Raw genomic sequence first — 20,429 nt, forward strand, 5'->3', positions numbered from 1 at the left:
GGTTTGATGTGGGCGGGGGAATGAGAGGGGAGGGGGTTTTGGTTTTTAATACACCCACCGATTTACCCCTCTTGTCAAAGTTTATTTTCCAAAGTATTTCTGGACAAGTGAAAGTTCGGGAATACAGGCAAATATGAGATTATAGCAATAGTGAATTTCAGTATCGTACGTACTTGAACTCAACCCATATATGGGTCTGATATCGTGTCTATGTTTCTATGTTTAAGTAATATAAATGAGGGATAAGTGCTTTGTAATGTGTCCCTAGTTCAATGTTTCCAAGAAGGAGAAGTAAAAAAATTATATGGTGGAGTGGGTGGTGGGGGGTTTGCCGCTTCCCATTCGCGTCTCTTCTTCGCGTCCTGTTCTTGATATTCCTTTAACTTCCGTAAATTGACTTCTGCCTCTTCCACGCTTATCCGGCCCTGTTGGAACGACAAATCGAATTCATACTTCATGTGGTGAGCACCATATCTGAATCCATACGGCATTTCAAAGCAGGTAGGCTTTATGCACGTTTTGGAAGCTTGACAAATGAAATCGCCAAAGCGAGCAAAACCTCCAGGCGCTACGTATCCCTCTGCATAGTCTCTCCCATTCCCTCCGAGCGGATTTGTGGGAAGGTCGATCCAAATCTTGCACGGAGTCTCGTCAAGATTGAAATCGGGCGCGGACCTTGACTTGGGCCCTGGCACCTTGTTCGGGTCCACGCCGGCCGGGAGCTGTATGTTGCCCGGCGGGAGTGGAACAAGCATGTCTTTTTTATACCTGTCGAGCAACTGTTTATCTGTTGTCGGACGACGGGGCATGTAGTCTTTCACATCTTTCACTCTGGCGGCTGCGGAGGACCCAACTCCGGAGGATCCGGCCCTGGGGGACCCGGCCCTGGGGGACCCGGCCCTGGGAGACCCGCCCTGGACGGACGCACCCTGAGCATTGGGGTCGACCCTGGCCGGCTTGCCACCCCCGTTTGGAGTCGCCAATGCGCCATCCGAGACAAGTGCTAGGATGGCAGCGGCGGCAGGCAGGGCTCCGGTGAAGCGCATATTGAAGGCTGTGTTATAATATGGCTGTAAAAAGTGAATGTAAAATCAAACTAGATTGAACAAAGGAAAATAAAAATAAAGCGAAGGTGGATTTTGGCTTGCGCCCTAAAGGAAAAAGACGATGTAAGAAAGAGGGACTAATTAAGAGTGATGGAGGATGGATAAAGGTATGTATGTGGTAAGGCGGGAGAAAGTGGCATATTAATACTCGCCTGCCGAAGGTGATCATTCGCAAAAGACTACCTTACTTTTGAGCCATTGGAATAAACTCACATTGCAAAAAAAAATGTAAAATGTAAGTATATCCCATGACGAGGATACTGACTTGTTCAAGGGACCTGAATATACATATTAAACCTGGGCCTCCCCTCGCAACACGACGGATTTGATCGTATCTTATGTTTGTTTGCCAAGAAATAAAACTTTTTTTGATGGGTAAACACTTTAAAAAAGATTATCGCTCAAATCCGAAATGCAGTTTACAAGCTGTTCCTTGCTTTACCATACCCGGCCCGGTGGGGCGATACCCGATTACCAGTCAACATGCGAGCTAACATTAGCTACTCGGAGTCAGCATACCCTGAAGAAATACAAGTCAGGCCAAAGGTGAGCCCCTTGTCTCGTGTACCTCAATATATGCTATCAATAAAGCTTTTGTTTTTGGCCCGTTATAATTTTGAAAACTTAATACGTAATTTTATAAAATAGTCTAATAATATGACCAAAAAAGCTGGTGGAGAAGTAGAATCCAAGCTGCATTGACTGGTAGCAAAGCCTCTTCCTTGTCCCCTGGTACATCACCGCAGGAAAGGATTATAAAACTTTGCGTAGCATTGTACAACTCTTTGCCTTTCCCTGACATTGTCCAGTCACCTTGCTACCGCATATCCGAAAAAAATATAAAAAAATAATTTCGACCCAAAAGGAACATCATATCTGTAGCTGGAGCAAACTGCTAAACTAGCTGGAGAGCAAGAGCTTGATCTACTATAGTGAAAGGTATAAAAATCTCCATCCTAAACAGTTAGCACAGTCCTGTGGGCCTTGTGAATGTTCCCGATTTCGGAAATATTTTCTTTCATTTCCTTATTGTTTTTTTGTTTATCCTTTGTTCTTTTTGCAGAAAAATAAAACCACTAAGCGGCAGGGTACTTCAAGCTCTCCTCGGACAGTTAGGTTGGTGAAGGCCCACGTTTATACGTACGGTAGCAAGGGGAGAATTTTCTGCCTGTTCCCGTGGCACAAATGACATGGAAAGCTCAGGGGCGCCAAGGCGTATTTTTGCCCAGGTAAATGCCGCGCATGATAAAAATAAATGAGGTGCTTATAATTAAAGATGGCGGTGGGACAAGTGAGTCAGTCACCAGCAAAAAAAGTCTTTTGTGTTTTCCTGCGTCATGTGCTTTACTAATCGTGCTACTTAGATTCCAGCAAAGCTTTTTCTTTTTTTTTTTCTTCGCAAATTTTGACCTGGTTCTCATGTTCCTTCTACTAAAGTGTTGAGATGGTCCACCATATGCGCACCTAGGTGGGGGCAACTGACATAGGTTTATATTGGGACATGATTGTATTGCACATGGTCTGTAATAGCTTTGGCTGCCAGGTTACCATGCAAAGAATACTGCCATAATCAAATAAAACCGCGAATACAACTTTAAAGTGGTCAAATGAGGTATTGTTACAGTGCTTTCTACAATGCTCTTTGCCACTTTGTCCCTCAATGTGTGTGTACGGAGCGGACAAAGCTGTCATATGTGCAAAAATTATCTCAAAGTTGGACCTATCCCAAAATGTAGCTGTCGGCCTAAAGGAGTGTTGTTTCAAAACAAAATGATTATGCTTAAACTGTGCGCAATTTTGACGAGCCCGCGTTTGAGCCGACTCTTGTCAGTTTTCATCTTGACCATACTGCAAAAGAGATTCTTTTTAATGGGATGGCGTGGCGGTGTTTTGATCAGCAGCCTCACAAGGACACTTAATTTATGTATTTCAGCATCCAGTTTACTGCTAGTACAGCAGACCCAAGCAAGGGTTTCTCTCATTCGCATAACCATGAAACAATTGCAACCTTAAAGTACTTTTCTTTTTGAAGTCGATATCACAATGTGGATCTTCTGTCCAGGCAAACACAATAGAGTGAGGGAGTGAAAGGGAGATTTAGCTAGATCACGCCGATTTGGACTTTAAAAACTTCATTTTGGGGAACAAGCCAACTCTTTCTCATGATTAAATAAGCGTAGGTATTGCGGCAATGAAATGAGTTCGTAGCTGGGTCCCAAATCAGAGCTATTTCTGCTTCCTCAATGCCAAAGGACTTGAACAGACAATTACTATTTTATTTCTTTTTCTTTACAAGGTTAAAATTTGCACACGGACTGTATTACTCTTTGATCAAATGTCTTCCCATCCCGTACCGCGGTAGCCAACACTTTGCAAACACCGAGATTGGATCGCGCAAGTGACAGCTGGATGATTAGAACCAGTCGCAGGTGAAATGTCACTAGGGCAGCTAGGCCTTACAGCAAATGGAATTATCGCCATCGAAACCTTCGCGGTTATTAACGCCGCCAAGAACAGCTCTGGAATCAAGAAAGAACCACTCGAATTACTAAGTTTTTCTTTGATAACCCATTTGAGGTGTCGGTACGAAACGCTGGCCAAAACTTGGTCTGGCTGATCCATATTGTCTTGACGACGATGAAGGGCTGTAGGCTTGTTTTAGCTGGTTGAGCTGTGGGCTGAAGGCTACAGTGGACCCTGTAAGGTCGTTGGGGTCTTGGGCTTTGACCCGCTGGGTGTTGACCCGTTGGGTGCGAAGCGGGCTGTAGTCCTTAGGGGCTCCCTTTGTGTTTAAATTATCTTTGTCAGCTATGACAGGCCTAGCAAGATAGCTGTCAGCTTCGCGAGGAGAGCTAGGAACGTAGCCAAGACTGGAGCCCTGAATGAAGCTCGAATGCGATCGCCGGATAATCAGTCCTCCTGGTACAGGTCCGCATAGCACCGGGATGCTGAGAGCCAGGATTGTTGTAAGTTGGGCGAGGTTAACGAATTTCATCTTGAATGGTTTGAGTAGTGGGAAATGAAAAAGAAACAAAAGAAAAGCATTAAGAAGATAGGAAATAACCCAAAATGAGTGTAATAAAAATGGATAAGGTGAAAAGAGTGTGATGGGAAAAAGGAAAATGCTATTTTCCCGGGGCTTGAGGCCCAATATTTATCGTATTTTGGCTACCTTATCGTGCACCCCGCGATTCAATCCTTGGTGTGAAGGAGAGACCTGGGTGTTCCATGATTCGTAGTCGTGTAGTCACTGTTTTTGGACCAACCCGCGCTAACGACTTCAATATATAGCTCTCCTAATCAATAGCTCAACTATTCTTGTACATGTTTTTGTCGCAGATTTTTGAGTTTTAACTAATATAGGGTACACGTGCGGTGGGTATCCTTTCCACCCTTATCGTCATTATTCTCTCTGGTGTAGCCACTACCACGAATATTATTATGATTGCAATAATAATTACTTAAAGTTGCATTACCAGAAATGGATACTGTTATTAATGTAGTATTTGTTGGTGGACGTCAGCGTTTACGGTTGCTTATAAAAAACGCAGATGGAAAAGTTTAAACCACATACATTATTTTAATTGTTTAGTTTTAGTCCGTTAGCACTAATTTGTCGTATTAGAATACGGCTTTACGAAAACATAGTACCTTACCAGAAACGGGGTACTGAATATTGTGGAATAACGCAATTTACATATTATAGCCTTGTTATTTGCGGTTGTAAAATACGAATGCAGTTATTTTTGATCTCGTAAACTTCCCAAATTTAGATTTCGTTGACAGAGTAGTACTCTAACAACCTTAAATACAAAAATAACAAAAGTATTCTTTCATAGCTAAAGATAGTTATTAGAGCGCCACTTGTTTTATTTGTACAGTGGTCAGCATTTTCAAATTTGAAAGCATTGGAAAAACATCTTCCATTTTGACAAGAAGCAAGTTTAAGTTATATTCAAAACGCGCTGCTGGTTACAGTTGTCGCAATTATAATAAGGAGGAGGGTAAAGACTAAAAGGTTGTCGAAGCTTTTTATTTGTTCGAAAAATAGAAAATGGGTTTTGAGGATATGCAGTAATCAATCGCGTCTCCTTCAATTATTTGGAATCGGGGACATGTTACTTGCTAACCCTATTGAGACAGCTGCCGCGTTGCAGAAACTATAATAGCTTCAGCAACCCCTGGAAACACTGATTCGGAACATCGGAACAGACAACAGCAGGGCTAGACTACTTCGATAACAGGGAGAGGCGACGATCAGGGCCGAGATCTGTACGGTATACGAGCAACATCTACTCTAACAAGGGCGATAATGAAAGATATCAAGATAGTTGGTTACTGCGACAGTAATATCGGGAAAGGTCCAAGTTATAGCATGCAATCCACATCGGGCCTGGACAAATGAAATTTTGACCAAAAAGCGGATAATAATGTTGTAGTGTTTTTATAAGAATAAAAAAACTAAAATGTTTTAATTGACGCCCTCAAAAGTAATAACCTCGACCGCTGTTCGCTTTCGTACTATTACTTAAATTATCTTGTATCAAAATATGGAGTTCATGTAAAACTCAGCATTTGAATCGGTCCAACGAATTGTGGGAAGCAGCGGGTGCTAGCCGCCGATATTCTTTTTGCCCGGTATTTCTTCGTCTTTCCGTTATATTTTGGACAAGACGCTAAGAAACCCGGCTGTGTCTGGTTGATACACTTCTTGTTTTTGTCGCTTAGACGATCAACCAAATATGGACTAAAATACCGCATTTCAATAGACAGGTCACCATCAAGACGTTTCCATGGTTGAAGAACAGCGTGCCCAAAGCTAGTGTTGTATGCAGACAACAGCTGTTGATCGGTGAACAGCAAGTGGCCAAGGTGTCAGATCAGTTCTTTCAAATGGTGGAAAAGATCGCAGGGCACCATATTGCGCCCGCGGCCTGAACGTCCCGTGCACTGCCTCAACGCGGCTGCGTCGTGGTGTCTGATCGGCTAGGAGGTCGAGTTCAAAGCCCCGTCCCTGCGGATTGAGGCTCGTTCAGGGCCCTGAATTGCCAAGACATTGTGACCGACTGGGCGGTCTAGAACGGCAAAGTCAGCGTCCGTTTTGACTTGATCGAAGGGAGCAGGACGGTCTCGGACTTGGCAGTGCTCAAGCAGGTGTCCGTCCTGACGCATCACCACCTCCAAAGAGTTGAGGTTGTCGTCAGCACGGGAACCATTCTTAGTGTGCCCCGGGGCCTGATCTTGGAAGAGCATAGTTGATGGTTCATCCAAAGAGACATGATAAGGCGCGGCAGAACAGAACAATTTCACCAGCAGTGACGGAATGAAAAGCTGTATTACATGTGTTTGAAGCTTCAGATTTTAAATATGAGAAAGGGGGCAAAAGAAATTATTCTGCCTCTCTTGAGGTAATTAATCATAGACGAGATTGTTGCGGTGACTTTGCAGCCATCAAAAACCGATTAGCCCAGACCGGCAATGTTTACGCCTGTAGCCGCGCTCTTTGGAGTTTGCGCTTGTCCCGGCGCCGACCCCGAGCCCATAACCTCCGGGGCTCCAGCCACTTCCTGGCCAACGCCGAACGTCCTCCGTCAACCCTGCTTCAAACACATCCAATAAACCCAAAGCGATTGGCGGCTTTACAAGCCGACCTCGAATCCCACCGAGTCATTTGGATCAGGCGTCCTGTTGTCCAGCCTATGCCCCCGTCGCATCCAGTCCCTTGGTCAGAGCGGATGTTGGAGCACTAGAAAAAGGTTAGTTGATATTCGATTCGCGATAAGTATCCATGGAATAAAAAACGTGCAACAAGTCAATTAATCAAAGGAGATTTCTTGAAAAGAAGAAGAAAAAGAAAAGCCCTATTGAAAAAAAAACTAAACTTACACAGTAGGCGGTAAGGTTGACATTTTTGCAATAGTTGTTTATATCTTCCGTCGGTTCCGAGCTGCAGCATTTAGTGCCCGTAACTGGGGTATACCTTGGGTCTGGTTCGGCTTTCCGCGGTTCGAGTGTGACCATTCCAGCGGCAGCAAAACCAGCTAGAAGACCGAGAATGGCAAACGTACGCATTTTCTTGGATATATGCAAGCGAAAAGAGTGTTGGGTATAAAAGCAGCGAAAAAGAAAAGAGTGTGTGTATAAAAGCAGCGAAAAAGAGCGTGTGTATTAGTGCAATATCGAAGAGCGAATGTGTAAACCAAAAGAATGGAAACCTAGCTTGAACCGAGGTTGATCAACGAAAACTTGATCAGTGGTTTGCGCAAGTGATGGTCGGTGTTTTATATCCCCAAATTCTTTTAGTGCCATAGTAGGTTTATAATTATCCCCGTGTTTCTATATATATTCTCTGTGTTTCACCAAGGTACGCACGTACAAAAGTCCCTCTGAAACGATACACCGACGAGGATTGGCCTTGCTCACTTGTGCAAATCGAAAGCCCACAATACGGCTTTCAACAGTACAATGGAGAGCATAAGAAACAAGGAATATCCCTACTGGGGCTTCTCAATTCATGTGTAGTCGCAATATAAGTTCAATTACATTCCCAAATTACGACCACCGCCACAATTATTTATGTACAAGCGTGGGTGTCTGTTGCCTTTTTGCCCGCCGTATCTTTCACCAAAGTTTATCTAAAATATATGGTTCCATTTCTATTCGGCATTTTGTGCTTCCACAAAATTACACTGTGGATATGTGGACGTGGCTGCATATGGAGAAGTCTTGGCGGCCATATGATCGCACATTTCGGGACTTGGCATGTTTAAAAAAAAGTTCGCATATTGCTCAGCTGATTGCACCTCGTATCGCATTTAAATTTCACCCACAGATTCGCATACTTGGAAAATTTGAACGAATGATTTGCTCTATTTAGATCTAGTTTAATTATCAATCATATCCTTCTACATATATGCATATCAACATAAATCACATAACATTGCTGCCCATCAACCTGACTAAAAAAAAGAAGCCGGCCTATCTGGCGACCGCAATTTATCGCTTGCTCTGGGTCGTGTTGCTGCTGGCCTCGCTGGCAATGGCAGTCATGTTCTTGTTGCCGGGCTTGATCAGGGTCTTGTCCTTGGGCAGGCGGTCGAGGACGGCGTCGGACAGTTTCAGGGTGTCCTTGACAACCTGGCGAGGGGTGAGGGCGAGCCACTGCGACAAGCTGATGTCGCTGAACTTCTTGGCCTGGAGGACCTCGAGGAAGACGACGTCCTCGGTGCCCGTGTTCTCGATGTAGTGCGACTCGGCGACGCGGATGTAACCGACATCTCCGGCGGTGTAGTCAAAGGTGCGCGACGACGAGGGGGCGGAGAAGACGGTCATGCGGGCCGATCCCTGGAGGAAAAAGTTCCACTCGTCCGAGGTGGTGTGCCAGTGCAGCTCACGCATCGCGCCGGGCTCGACGGTCACGAGAGCGGCGGAGAACATCTCGGCGATGGGGAAGGTGGCCGGGTCGAGGATCTTGACGGAGCCACCGGGGGTCTGGTAGGGCTTCTGTTGAGACCAGTGGTAGGTGTACGAGTTGGGGGCGGTGATGGAGCCAGCCGAGCCGGTGATGTTCTGCTTCTGGATGTCCTCGGGGGCCGGGGTGCCGTTGAAGATGAAGAGCTCCTCGGTGGGCAGGTCCTTGAGGGCAGAGATGTCGACCTCCAAGTTCTTGGCGACGACCGACTCGGGGTTGCGCATCATGGTCTCGGTGGCGAGGAAGGTGGCGTCCTCGGAGAAGTCACCTTCGTCAAAGACGAGAAGGAACTCACATCCCTCGTCGAGGGCCTGGAGAGAGTGGGGGATTCCGGGCGGGAAGAACCACACGTCTCCGGCGGTGACGTCGTCGATGAAGCTCTGACCGTCCTCGTTCATGGCGGCGACACGGACACCACCCTTGAGGACGAGGGCCCACTCGCTCGAGGTGTGCCAGTGAAGCTCACGGTATGCACCGGGCTCGAGGCGCATGTCGACACCGGCCATGGCCGTGGCGACGGGGAGAACGGCAGTGTTCTGCTGACGAGCCCATCCCGAGTTCTTACCGTTGCCGAGCTTGTTGTGGCTCAGCGACATGGGCCACTGGGAGTTGGGAACATCGCCCTTGTCGCTGGTGGGGGGAGCGAAAAGATCAGGGTTGAGCCTCTCGTACTCATAGGTGCCTGATTGTGCGTTTCATGTCAGTCGTCGTAGTCCGTGCGATCTACAAAATCACTGACGGTAAAAACTCACGAGGACCGGGGTCGGTAGAGCCCCTCGAGCCTCTGATGGGCTGGGGGACCTCGACGCTGTTGAAGTCGAGGAAGAGGCCGAGCTTGGCGTCCGCACCCTGGCCAGTTACCATCTGGGGGTTGGCAACCTTGGCCGAATCACCACCCTTGACTGGCGGGCGGGAAGCAATGCCTCCCTGAAGGTTGATGCTGCCGCGAAGCTGACCGGTAGGGGACTGAACGGGAGGCAGAGCAGTGACACCGCCCTGAGGAGGGGGGTTCTGGCCGTAGTTGGAAGGCATCCTGTCGCGTTCATGTTAGAAGTGGAAATCCTCTCGAACAAATGCTGACTAGAATCTAGAGATAATCGCCAAGACTTACCGAGGAGCGGGAGCGGCAAAAGCCGGGGCCAGCATGGCCAGTCCTGCAATGAATTGTCTCATCTTGAAGGTTGTCGAGGTTGTCTGTATCTATCGCACGTATAGGCTGAAAGTTTCTCAGTTAAGAGAACTCAGGTGATGGTTGGTGAGGACGGTAGAGACTATCCAATGGGATATCGAGAGAACGAATGAATGAGATGAGGATGGGTGAGGAGGTTAGCAAAAAGTCAAATCTCATCTGGAGGCAGGATGGTCTTTATAGATGATTGACACCTTGATGCCGAGTATCCCGTGCTGGACATATTTCGGTAGCCCAATTAGTGGTGCAGCGAGGTAATCCATTCCGAGGTAATCCATTCCGCAGCATTGTTACGGTACACAAGCCGGCCCGCCCAGACGGGCCTGCCGATCCCTGACTGCCAGCCCGACAACGCTAGGTGGTACTGGTTGACATAAGGAAATCAGGAGATAAAAGCTATGGGGCGGGAACACTTACCCGAAGCAGCGGCGTGATCTATCCGGGGCCCAGGTTGTGGGTGGATCAATTGTCCTCTCTACCTTGCCTATCTACCAAAGATGCTAAATTACTCCCCTATGCACTCTGCAGTCGAGGCACCACCCTGGATCCATCTCCTGTCTGAATGGGTTGGGTACGGCGGAGACGACTAATTCAGATCTTCGAATCAGAGCAGCTTATTAATGCCCTGGTCCTGGTTCGTTATCTGGGGGTCTTACTAGTTGCTGAGCTAGTATATGGGATGGAAATTCGGGATTTAGGACTTGTCTCGGCATTTTGAGCTTACTCACGCTCACCAACCTTGGTTTACTGCAGTAGTCTGGCGATGGGGTCGCACGCGAATAAACCGATGCCATCTAGTCCCCTAAATGTTCAAGCGCGGTCCTGCAGGTGGGTGGTGGGTGGATACATATCAAGTAACCAAAGAATTTTGTGGCGAACAAATGTAACTAGAAAACCTCACCGACTGATCCAGGTAGCAATACTCGGATATACGGCCACTGATTGCATTGGGCCGCTGCCACTGAACTTTTTTTTCTTCTTCTCTCTCTCCCCCAATTGCCGTTTTGAACATAACAAACTTACCTAGGTACCTAGTTGGGAAAGGCTGACCCGTCAGATTGTTAGCTTCATTACTACGTCATCTTGAAATTTTGCCTGATTCATGTGTTTATACCTTTATTGGCCAGGATTCCAGGAAGTTGAATCGCGGCAAGTCCCGCATCGAGGTAGGATTGGCCCTTGCAACCCATCATGTTGTATTGTGGGTGGGATGACCTCGTCATGGACTCTTCGTTGTCGGCATTGGACAACGGTCCATACCCAAGGTGGTTTTTGTTCACCCTATATTTTGGACAACGTGCCCTGGATTTTGAAGCTGGTAGGGCATGAATGTCAACGGAACTTAAGATTGAGATCGAAGATCATGATTTTCAGGAGTTCTTTTTGCTTTTTGGTCGCGACACGCGGTTGTTGGCCGGTCAACATACGTAGTAAGGCGCTTGCGCCCAAAAAACTCTCCGCTGCACCTAATGTTGCTTACTTGGGGGGGCGGTCATCCTAGCACATGAAAGTGGAGCTTTCGGATTCAACGGCAAAAAAAAAAAAGAGAGAAAAAGCTTTCGGATTTTGAAGCTATCCCCAACCAACAAACAAATCGCTCAAAGTCATCGTAGCGACATCAAATTTCGGAGTTGGGAAGTTTTACCACTCGTTTCACGCATGCACAGACGTAAACTTCCACAAATACATAGCTCCCTATACGTTTTTTACTCAATCAAACGTGCCAGTCGCATTGTTACGGAAAATGATGGACAATAATTAGAATCAGAAACGATGCGCCCCTTCTTCTATGACTATCATATGACGCGGGATACGCGGTGCGAATAACGATCGTTATTAGGAGGTGGCTGGGTTAGTTTTGTATGTCCTTGCCGCGGAATATCCGCGATTACACGACACATGCACAAACGAGATCATATCCAGGATTACCCTAGTAAGCAATGGTGGAACATGAGCATGGGCTTAGCCAATTAAGCGAATCGTAAATAAACAACCTAAGAAGAACAAGCTTTTTCTTGGGAAGCTTACCGCGGGGGGGATGGAGACCTCGGAGGACCACAAAGACTACTGGTAAACGAAACCCATTCAATCCACTCATCCATGCCGAGCCTGGTTTATCGGACATGAGTGATTTTCATTTTGTGTAGAAATGCTACTCCGCCATGGATCAAGCTTACGCGGTTCATTATATCCGAGGAACTCTGCTTTTCTTATGCATGTATGTTACCATAGTAGACACTTTTTTTTTTTTAATCCCAACCGATTCAATTAAAAAGGGTCTCTGTATGACAGTAATATAATGCATCTTTTGCACGGGCCAGGAACGCGTAATATATGTAGGGATGAACCCGAATCGGCCCTATCGCCCATGATTCTTGGAGATTTATACTACTGCAAACGCTTCACCCAGAACGGGCAAGTCCTCCCGGTCACTTCCCCTAGACTTCATCTATGCTTTGTGTACTCAGCATGCCCCGGATTATCACAATCTCTCGCCCCCTTTCCCATGTTGTGCCACGTTCTGAAAGTTTGGTTGTGATAAGCGATCGTCGATGTAAAAGTAACCAGCGACAAGGTCATACCATCAATTCCTCCGGGAAATGCTCGGCTACGAATGCAATGCATGGTATGCCAGCGATTGGATGACAGCTGTCAAAGATGCTACTGTTATGATCACGAGGCTATAATTGAGTTTCACAATTATGGTTGAAGAGAAAAGGGGTGTTTCGCGGTGATGCCGTTTCTATTGTCTTCCGGCATAAACCTTTACATACTCCCAACGATACCAACGATAGTTCCCAAGGTAGTCAAGGTAGGTTATTCAGGAGAAACCCCCTGACTTTTAATCTTCCCCATTTTGAACAATCGTACTTTCGGCCCTAGCCGCTCTGTCAAAGCCACCCAAGCCGTAACCATGACAGACGTATTAAATGCATTGATGTCCGACTTGAATCACACGCTCGGGTCAGCAAAAGTGATGCACAGATAAATCCTGACACTGTCCCAATCAACAAACCCCAAACGGCCCCTGCTCTCTCAATCGAACAGCCCCCAACCCCACCCCCATGATTCTGTAAATAGGCCCGCCCCTTGGCCATCTCAACGATGCAGAAGACGCATGCTTTTTGCGCTCGTACCAATTCGTTTTCCAAATAAAAGGGCTTGGCGGCACCTTGAGGGATCCATTTCTACGACAGGATATCCCGCATTGTCTTCATCTCGCCGCGTCTCCAGAAAACTCCTTCCTCGTACCGCTACTACCACAAATCGCCCCCAACACACCCTCCGCCGCCCAACGCTCTTGGACCCTCGTAAGGCATCTCAGAAACCGACGGTGGCAGCGCGTCAAGTTACTTTGTAAGGCGGTGGTACAGGAACGGGGGAGGGGCGCGCGCCTGGAGCCGTGCGCCGCATTAACCCTATGGTGCAAAACATGACAGGAGTATATTTGGCCGGGGGCTCCCTGGTGCAATGTTATTGCGCCGGGTGCAGCGTCTGCCATTGGGTCGCCGCAACGGCCCTCGCGCCCTCGTTTCGGCAGCGAGAAAACAAAAGAAGCTTTCGTGGGGGGACGATGCCTTAATATCGCAACAGGCGAAAATGGAAACCGCGTATTGATTTAGTCTTTAGTTCCTGTAGTTTTGCTAATGTAGGCCGTGGTTATAAACGCCACGCGGAATTGTATCCGCATTTCGTCCTTGGTGGACCGGGTCAATGCTTTTCGGGCACGCGTGGCCCCTCAAAAGCCGTTTTGCCGGATATAAAATAGTTGGGCTCGCCCAACAAGCTCGGCGGGGATGCCGGATTTATTTGCAAAACGCTTGTCGGCGCTGTTTCCTTCCTGGAAATACGACCCTTAATGCCCCAAGTGCGGGGCAATCTTCACAGTGTAGATTTAGCCACCGTGTTAAGGTTAAAATGGTGGTGTTGGGAGTGGTAAGTGGCGTTGGCGTAACATTGCGCCAGCGTAGCCCTATTTATATCGGCGGCGTGCATGTTCACGCCTAAAAATTCGACCGTGCGGGCTGCTACGGTCGATTTGTCCAAGTCCGCATTGTTTGGGCAGCAAACGTACAACTGTTTGACTTTTTAGTTGCTGCTCAAGATATAAGTCGATGTCTACGCTCGTGATCTATGAGACGTGTTGTCGAGGCATATGAGCCTAGCCAAAGAACCTCCACGTGGCGAGCAGGAAGCCTTGCTTACCAAAGCACTTGCCTGCCTAGATCCAGGTCCATTCTGCTTCAGGACCCTCTTGGGAGACCTTGGCAAGGCTCCCTAAGCTTCGCCTTAAGATCTTCAGGACCGGTGTTGCCTTTAAGTCCCCCGTTATCGCCGGCCGAAATTGGCTTAGTGCAATGCAATGGAACTGCTACAGATATTCCACGCGTCATTGTTCAGGCCATTTATAATTGCAGAGAAGCGTAAATGTTTCGGCAAGCTGTTGGGATAATTGTCAAAACGATGCATGGATCAGTCGATCGCGAACTAGATAACCACCGAGGTCAACACTTGTCTCGAACATTGCAATCCCAGGTCGTCTGCAGCATTAACCCTGATCGTACCATATTCAACGATGACCCAAACTCAAATTTGTCGTCCCAGCTTTCATTGCATGACCTCCGAGTTTTAGAGCGAACTAACCGTCTGCTATATTGGTAGGTGACATTTTGCGTGGTTGATTCGTGGCAAGCAGCATTCATCCGAAATGTTTTTGAGTTTTCGCAAAATCGGGCGGTGACTTGCAGGATACCGGCTTAGTTTCGGAGACCTTTTTCTCTGCATTCAAACCCAAAGGGGTCACCTTATGGACTCATACTTTCACCTCTTATATGTCATGTAGTCCAGTGGAATCACGAATTTTTGAAGGGCCATACAAACGCTCAGTTGCTGTGGCCGGCAAAGAGCTCCCGTTGCTTGCTGCATCTGATGAAAGTGGAACTGATTACAGACGGCCTAGTAACCAAGGATCGATATCAAGGCGAGTGGAAAGGGAAAAAATACACAACCTATAAGGATCATCACCTGTAGAAGACTAAGTCCATATTGAGAAGGTCAATTGAGACTCATTGCATGAGGTTAGTGGTAAACTGCACACAATGTAGTCGAAGTAAAAAGACAGGAAACAATAGCAAAGCATTCCTTCCAGATGTCTTCCATCACAGCCTATGAATTTTATGTGAGGCTCATCAGTATCTACAGCCTACTTATTGCATGACGCTTTTGATTCCCCGCCGACACTTTATTCCATTACGAAAACGCAATGAGCTTGGAGAGTTGGGATTCTGGGTACGAGTCAGGAATCACCCCTGAACAGACTGAGAGGCCTTCTCATGAGAATTCCCTTAGGATCTCCGTCATCCGAGATGTTATATCCCTTTTCCAATACAAAGACATTAAAGCGGGCACTTCTTCCGGATGGCGGTTGGGTACACTCTCTGTCTCCCTCTATTTCCCTGTCCACTGGCATTTACAAAGATTGATTTGCGCATCTTTAGCAGTGGCATAATCAGCACTGTTTGGGAGACAAACATCTGCAAGCAGACTACCTGGTTACACAGTAACAAGAACACAAGTTCATGATGCCTATAGCCACCCAGACGAAATGATGAGGTCGCATCCCCTTAACGAGACTACATGGTCAAGCGGTACTTGTCTGCTTATCCTATGCGGTTTCGGTCTCATCTACGTCAAGTTTTATGCCTCTTTTCCATCAAACAGTATACTTCATCTGCATACTCATGTTCAGTGTGGGAGCTGCAACTTGTGGCGCTCCTCCGTACAAGGTGTTTATCGCCGGGTTGAGCACCGCGAAATACCAACCGTGACTGTGCAAAGGTTGAAATTCTCATGCCATCGTAACTTGGCCATTATACACAGGCACCAGTGGCGCCGTATATGGTGATGCTTCTGTTATTAGACCCCTTCTGGGTGGTGTCTAAGCTTTGGCAAAATATCGACAAGAATAACAGGCTGGCGAATCTTTGTACTCAGCTTGTCGAGCCTGACCCGAAGAAGCTCCTGGGTTGGCTTCCCTGCTGGAGCAGCCGCCACGCCACTCGTCGTCTTTTCCCTGCACATGCCATCTGCCGCTGGTTTTGGACCCGAAGCCAAGACAAGATTCCGAAAATCCCACAAGTTTGACCCCATCGGAAACCTGCTTGTTTCTCATGCCAATCAGTACTATCGTCCCGCTTGGTCTGCACTGGCCCGTCTCAGCGTGGCATTTATCACTGGAGCGACCACACAGTATGCATACTCATCATCACGGCCGGCATCCACGCCGGAGTCTTTGTAGTCGGCAAGGTGCACAAGAGCAGCAACGTCCCTATGCTTTCTCGGTCTTCTCCAAAGGCAAAGTGAAGACCCGGGGCATGTCGGTGGTTAACGGCAGGCTGACCAGCGTGGCCATGATCCTCCCGGCTTGCCTTCCGTCCGTTACAGCCGGTACACTAGCCTCAGGAAGTGGCGATTTTAACATGTCTATACTCATCGCTGTGACGCTTTGCCTCACGATTCAGCCCTCACTACTATCATTGCATGGTTTACATGTAGCCGTGTAAAAAATATTGTTCTTGTTAATAGGAATAGAGTAATCGCTGCGATCGGTAAAAACAATACAACAAATTTAACGGTATTCTCATACATAATAATTATTACTTTGTAATTATTTATAATATAATAAAAATTTGTTAAAGTTTTTCCTCCTGTTTTAAAGTCACGTGGCTCCACACGTAACTTACCCATTCGTATATTTGCCCATAAACTAACACCGGCTGTTTTTTTGAATTAATAATAAATATACGCACCGCCTTTAAATTCGTAAATAATTAATTAATAAATAAACAAATAAAATAAAATACTTTAAAAGCCGCGTGATTTTTCTAATATTGTGAGCAAATATTTTATTTACGCCGTTTCCGGCGTAGGTGGAGATATTTTATCATTTTTTAATAATAATGAAAAAAAGATTTAATTTCGCAAACGGCTAATTTATTGTAAATAACCCATTAGAAAAAAAATCTAATAAAGATTTTATTTCGACCGATTTATAAATAAACCCTTTTTTTAATTTGTCATGTTTTCGTGTTAATTTTTTAATTTATATATTAATACGTTAATTTAAAAGTCCGTTAATATTTATTAATTATCTGGTAAATATATTCTCGTTAATATAATTTTAAACAATATTTCAATTATAGTTTTGCAATTTTTGGCGGTTTAAGCCGTTATTATCTTTAAACATATTAACATTTAAATCTTTATTTTTATTTTTACGCCCGCTTTTATATTTACTCACCCTATTTAAATTTATTTATTTAATAATAAATTTCGGGCCTTTATATTCACCGTTACCGTTATTATTATAATAATTCCCCCAGCATTTACCTTTATCTTTATTTCCTTTACCATTATCACCTGTAAAAATAATTACTGTCACGGCCAGGCATACATTGGAGAACCTCAGTGTATTAGGCGCTATCGACGAAAATTCTAAACTGAAGAGAAGAGAGAAATTACAATCGACGACGCGCTCAAGAGACGCGCTTAAATCCGGAGGTAGTGGATCCTTGTCCGATCCCTGGCTCGGTGTGGAGCCGAGTCGTGATTCTGAGGGTAGGTCTAGGGGCCTGATCCTCACATTACCCCCCTCTAAGGCCTGATCGACGTAGGCGGTCAGAGTCTTGAGTTTGTCACGTGTGTCTCCTCGGGGCCTTCCTCCGCTCTCGTGTCTTTTTCGCATCGTGCTCGGCAACATTGTCCTCGGGTCCGTCCTCCGCAAAAACATCCTCTGCTGCGCTCCTGATCCACTGTTGCAAATTTACCGGAGGTCCTGCTGCGTCCGGGTACTCCCTGTGAAAGGTATCCAGCAGTACTGGTGAATTTTTCAAGTCGCGGGCCTCATACCATGTCTCATCAGGGTCGAGTCCGACCCACGATACCTGATATTGCAACGTCTTCTTTCGTCCGAATAGACGTGAGGCCAACACTTGCTCCACCTCCCACTCCGGTTCTCCGTTAATTTCGACCGGTGGTTCCGGCTTTTGATACTGCTGAGGTAATGGATCCGTTCCTGCCTTGCGCAGTCGGCTGGCGTGGAACAGCTTACTACCTTTATACCAGGCAGGGGTGTCGAGAATGAAGCTGTGGCCCTTTTCCTCGAGAATCGTCCATGGTCCTGCATTTTGCGAGTCCAACTTGGTCGTAGGAGCTTCGGTGGAAAAACCCTTTTTGCTAACGTAAACCGCATCTCCCACCGTAAAGTCGACCGGTCGCCGCTTCTTATTAGCCTGCCTCTGTTGCTCTATCTGCGCTCCGAGTCCATTGTTGCGGGCCAGTTCCTGGGCTTGCCGGGCTTGGCGGACCATTTCCAGCGCCTTTTGTTGCTGACCGGTCTCCAGGTCTTCTTCGGGTAAAGGTAGAGAGAGCGGGTCTCTAGGGCGAGCTCCTGTTTCTGCTTCGATCGGTGCCATGCCGATAGAGGCGTGAACGGACGAGTTGTGGCCGAAGTCGAAAGCGGGAATATGCCGTCGCCAGTTCGTTTGGTATTTGTCTACATAAAAGCGCATTTTCTGATCCAATTCAGCGTTGGTAATTTCGACGCTGCCCTGACTTTGAGGGTGGCGGGCGCTTCCATGTTTATGCTTTGTTCCTGTCAACTCGTTTAAAGTGTTTAGGAACTCGGATATAAACGGTCCGGCGTTGTCGGAAAGCCATAAGTCGGGGACGCCTTTCCAACGGTACACAGTCTGATAATACCGCATGGCCAAGGTTTCCGCGGTGTCTGTCTTTTTTCCCGGTAGGGTGGCCAAAAGTTTGGTCAGTCGGCAGATGAAGACCCAGACGTAATCGTAGCCTTCTTTATCCTTGGGCATAGTTTTGCCGTCCACCACCACGTGCTGCCAACACCGTCTAGGGATCTCCAGTGGGTGCAGCAGCCCAGGCGTCTTGTCATGTCGTACCTTGTTGCGCTGACATTCGCGACAATTTTTGATGTAGCGTTTGACGTCTCGATTTCGGTCGGGCCACCAGTAATCTCTTTTCAGGCGGCTCAGGGTTTTGTTCTGGCCTCCATGGCCGAAGATCTTGGGCTCATGAGCTTCGCGGATGAGAGCCGTTCTTAAGAAAATCTTGCCATCCTGGGTAGTCTCGGGTACCGTTAACAGATTATCATGGCGACCTAGGTTCTGTTTTAGGTTCTCTTCCAGGATAAGGGCCACCAGGTCAACTCCTTGCGGTGCGGAGGGTTCCAAGCTGCTAATGGTTGGAAGAGGTTCGCCGGGTCGGGAGTCGATCTTTTCTGGAGGAATTAGTGCAATGGTGCGGTCTAACACAGCTCGGGCTTTAACCGTAGGGTTGTCGATGGTTTTGCGCGAAAGGGCATCGGCTGCCACATTATCCTTGCCGGGACGGTATTTAAAGGTGAGGTCGAAGTTGGCCAGGTAGTCAGCCCATCGTATCTGGCGAGCGGACAAAAGTTTCTTGGTCGACCAATAAATTAGGGCCTGGTGATCGGTGAAAACACAGAACTTGGTACCCAACAGGGCTGGTTCGAAGTCCTTTAGCGTATTAATCACAGCCAATAGCTCCTGGTCCTGGATCGGATAGTTTTGTTCAGCAGGGGACATGGTTTTGGACGAATAGCCGATTGGCTTCCAGCTGCCATCGTCCTGTTGCTGCCACACGACACCGGCGGTGGCCCTGCCACTGGCGTCGGTGTCCATCCTAACAGGCATACCGGGTTTGAAGAAACTCATCACGGGGGCGGTGATCACCAGCTGTTTCAGCGCTTCAAAGGCAGATTTCTGCTCGGGGCCTCTTTCGAACGGGACTCCCTTTTTCAATAATCGGGTCAGAGGTTCTGCTTGTTCGCTGGCGTGATGGCAGAACGTCCGAACGAAATTGCATAAGCCTAGGAAGGATCGTACTGCGGAAACGGAGGTGACATCGTCCCATTGCCAGCTGGTGATGGCTTCGACCTTTTTGGGGTCGATGCGGATACCTTTACCGATCTCTAGAAGTAAACCCAGGTACTCGATTTCGAAAACGCCGAAACTTGACTTTTTGATATCGCCTTGGAGTCCGGCTTTGTGCAACCTGTAAATAACCTCCTCGGTTTGCTCAAAGTGGACTTGCTCCGATTTATCCTCGGTATAAATTAACACGTCGTCTGCGTAGGCGCTCGCGAAAGCGTCCAGCAGTTCATTAAGCTGAGCGTTGATAAAAGCTTGGAACCAGGCGGGTCCGACCTTCAGTCCAAAGGGTAGGACCTTCCACTGAAATGTGCCTTGTCGCGTTTTGAACGCCGTTAAATACCGTGACTTCGGATCCATTAGCAATCTGTTAAAAGCTCGAATAATGTCGATCTTGGTCATCCTCCGGGCTTTTCCACATTTGCTCAACGTCCCGGCCACGTCGGGGGCAAGTACTTGTCGTCCTTTGATGAATTTGTTTACCCATCTGTAATCCACACAAAAACGTTGCTCCTTCGATTGCGGTTTAGGAACGAACAAAGTTGAAGCTGCGGTCTCCTCCATGGTCCGTTCAATGAAATCGATCCTCAGAAGTTCGTCGATGGTTTCTTTTTCCAACTCCATCATCGCGAAAGGGGTCGAATAACGGGCTGGCCTCCCCTCCAAAGGTTTCTCGAGTTCCAAAACCA

The 20,429-nt window shown here is 47.2% G+C and overlaps 5 protein-coding genes across 5 annotated transcripts; 1 reads left to right on the forward strand and 4 right to left on the reverse strand.

Moving 5' to 3' along the window:
• Window positions 1-269: 269 nt before the first annotated feature.
• PgNI_10920 (uncharacterized protein) lies at window positions 270-1,046 on the reverse strand (the record flags this gene model as incomplete). Its single annotated transcript, XM_031130894.1, has 1 exon — window positions 270-1,046. The coding sequence occupies one exon, from the start codon at window positions 1,044-1,046 to the stop codon at window positions 270-272; it is 777 nt and encodes a 258-aa protein (XP_030979631.1).
• Window positions 1,047-6,092: 5,046 nt separating this feature from the next.
• Window positions 6,093-6,359, reverse strand: PgNI_10921 (uncharacterized protein; the record flags this gene model as incomplete). Its single annotated transcript, XM_031130895.1, has 1 exon — window positions 6,093-6,359. One exon carries the CDS (start codon window positions 6,357-6,359, stop codon window positions 6,093-6,095), a length of 267 nt encoding a protein of 88 aa, XP_030979630.1.
• PgNI_10922 (uncharacterized protein) lies at window positions 6,186-6,365 on the forward strand (the record flags this gene model as incomplete). Its single annotated transcript, XM_031130896.1, has 1 exon — window positions 6,186-6,365. A coding segment is annotated over one exon (180 nt), but the record flags the coding sequence as incomplete, so codon positions are not given.
• A 343-nt stretch (window positions 6,366-6,708) lies between these two features.
• Window positions 6,709-7,178, reverse strand: PgNI_10923 (uncharacterized protein; the record flags this gene model as incomplete). Its single annotated transcript, XM_031130897.1, has 2 exons — window positions 6,709-6,852; window positions 6,993-7,178. The coding sequence occupies 2 exons, from the start codon at window positions 7,176-7,178 to the stop codon at window positions 6,709-6,711; spliced, it is 330 nt and encodes a 109-aa protein (XP_030979632.1).
• A 924-nt stretch (window positions 7,179-8,102) lies between these two features.
• Window positions 8,103-9,750, reverse strand: PgNI_10924 (uncharacterized protein; the record flags this gene model as incomplete). Its single annotated transcript, XM_031130898.1, has 3 exons — window positions 8,103-9,259; window positions 9,330-9,610; window positions 9,689-9,750. The coding sequence occupies 3 exons, from the start codon at window positions 9,748-9,750 to the stop codon at window positions 8,103-8,105; spliced, it is 1,500 nt and encodes a 499-aa protein (XP_030979532.1).
• Window positions 9,751-20,429: the final 10,679 nt, after the last annotated feature.

This window comes from Pyricularia grisea, chromosome VII (genome assembly GCF_004355905.1).
Source record: "Pyricularia grisea strain NI907 chromosome VII, whole genome shotgun sequence".
In the NCBI taxonomy this organism is placed as follows: Eukaryota; Fungi; Ascomycota; class Sordariomycetes; order Magnaporthales; family Pyriculariaceae; genus Pyricularia; species Pyricularia grisea.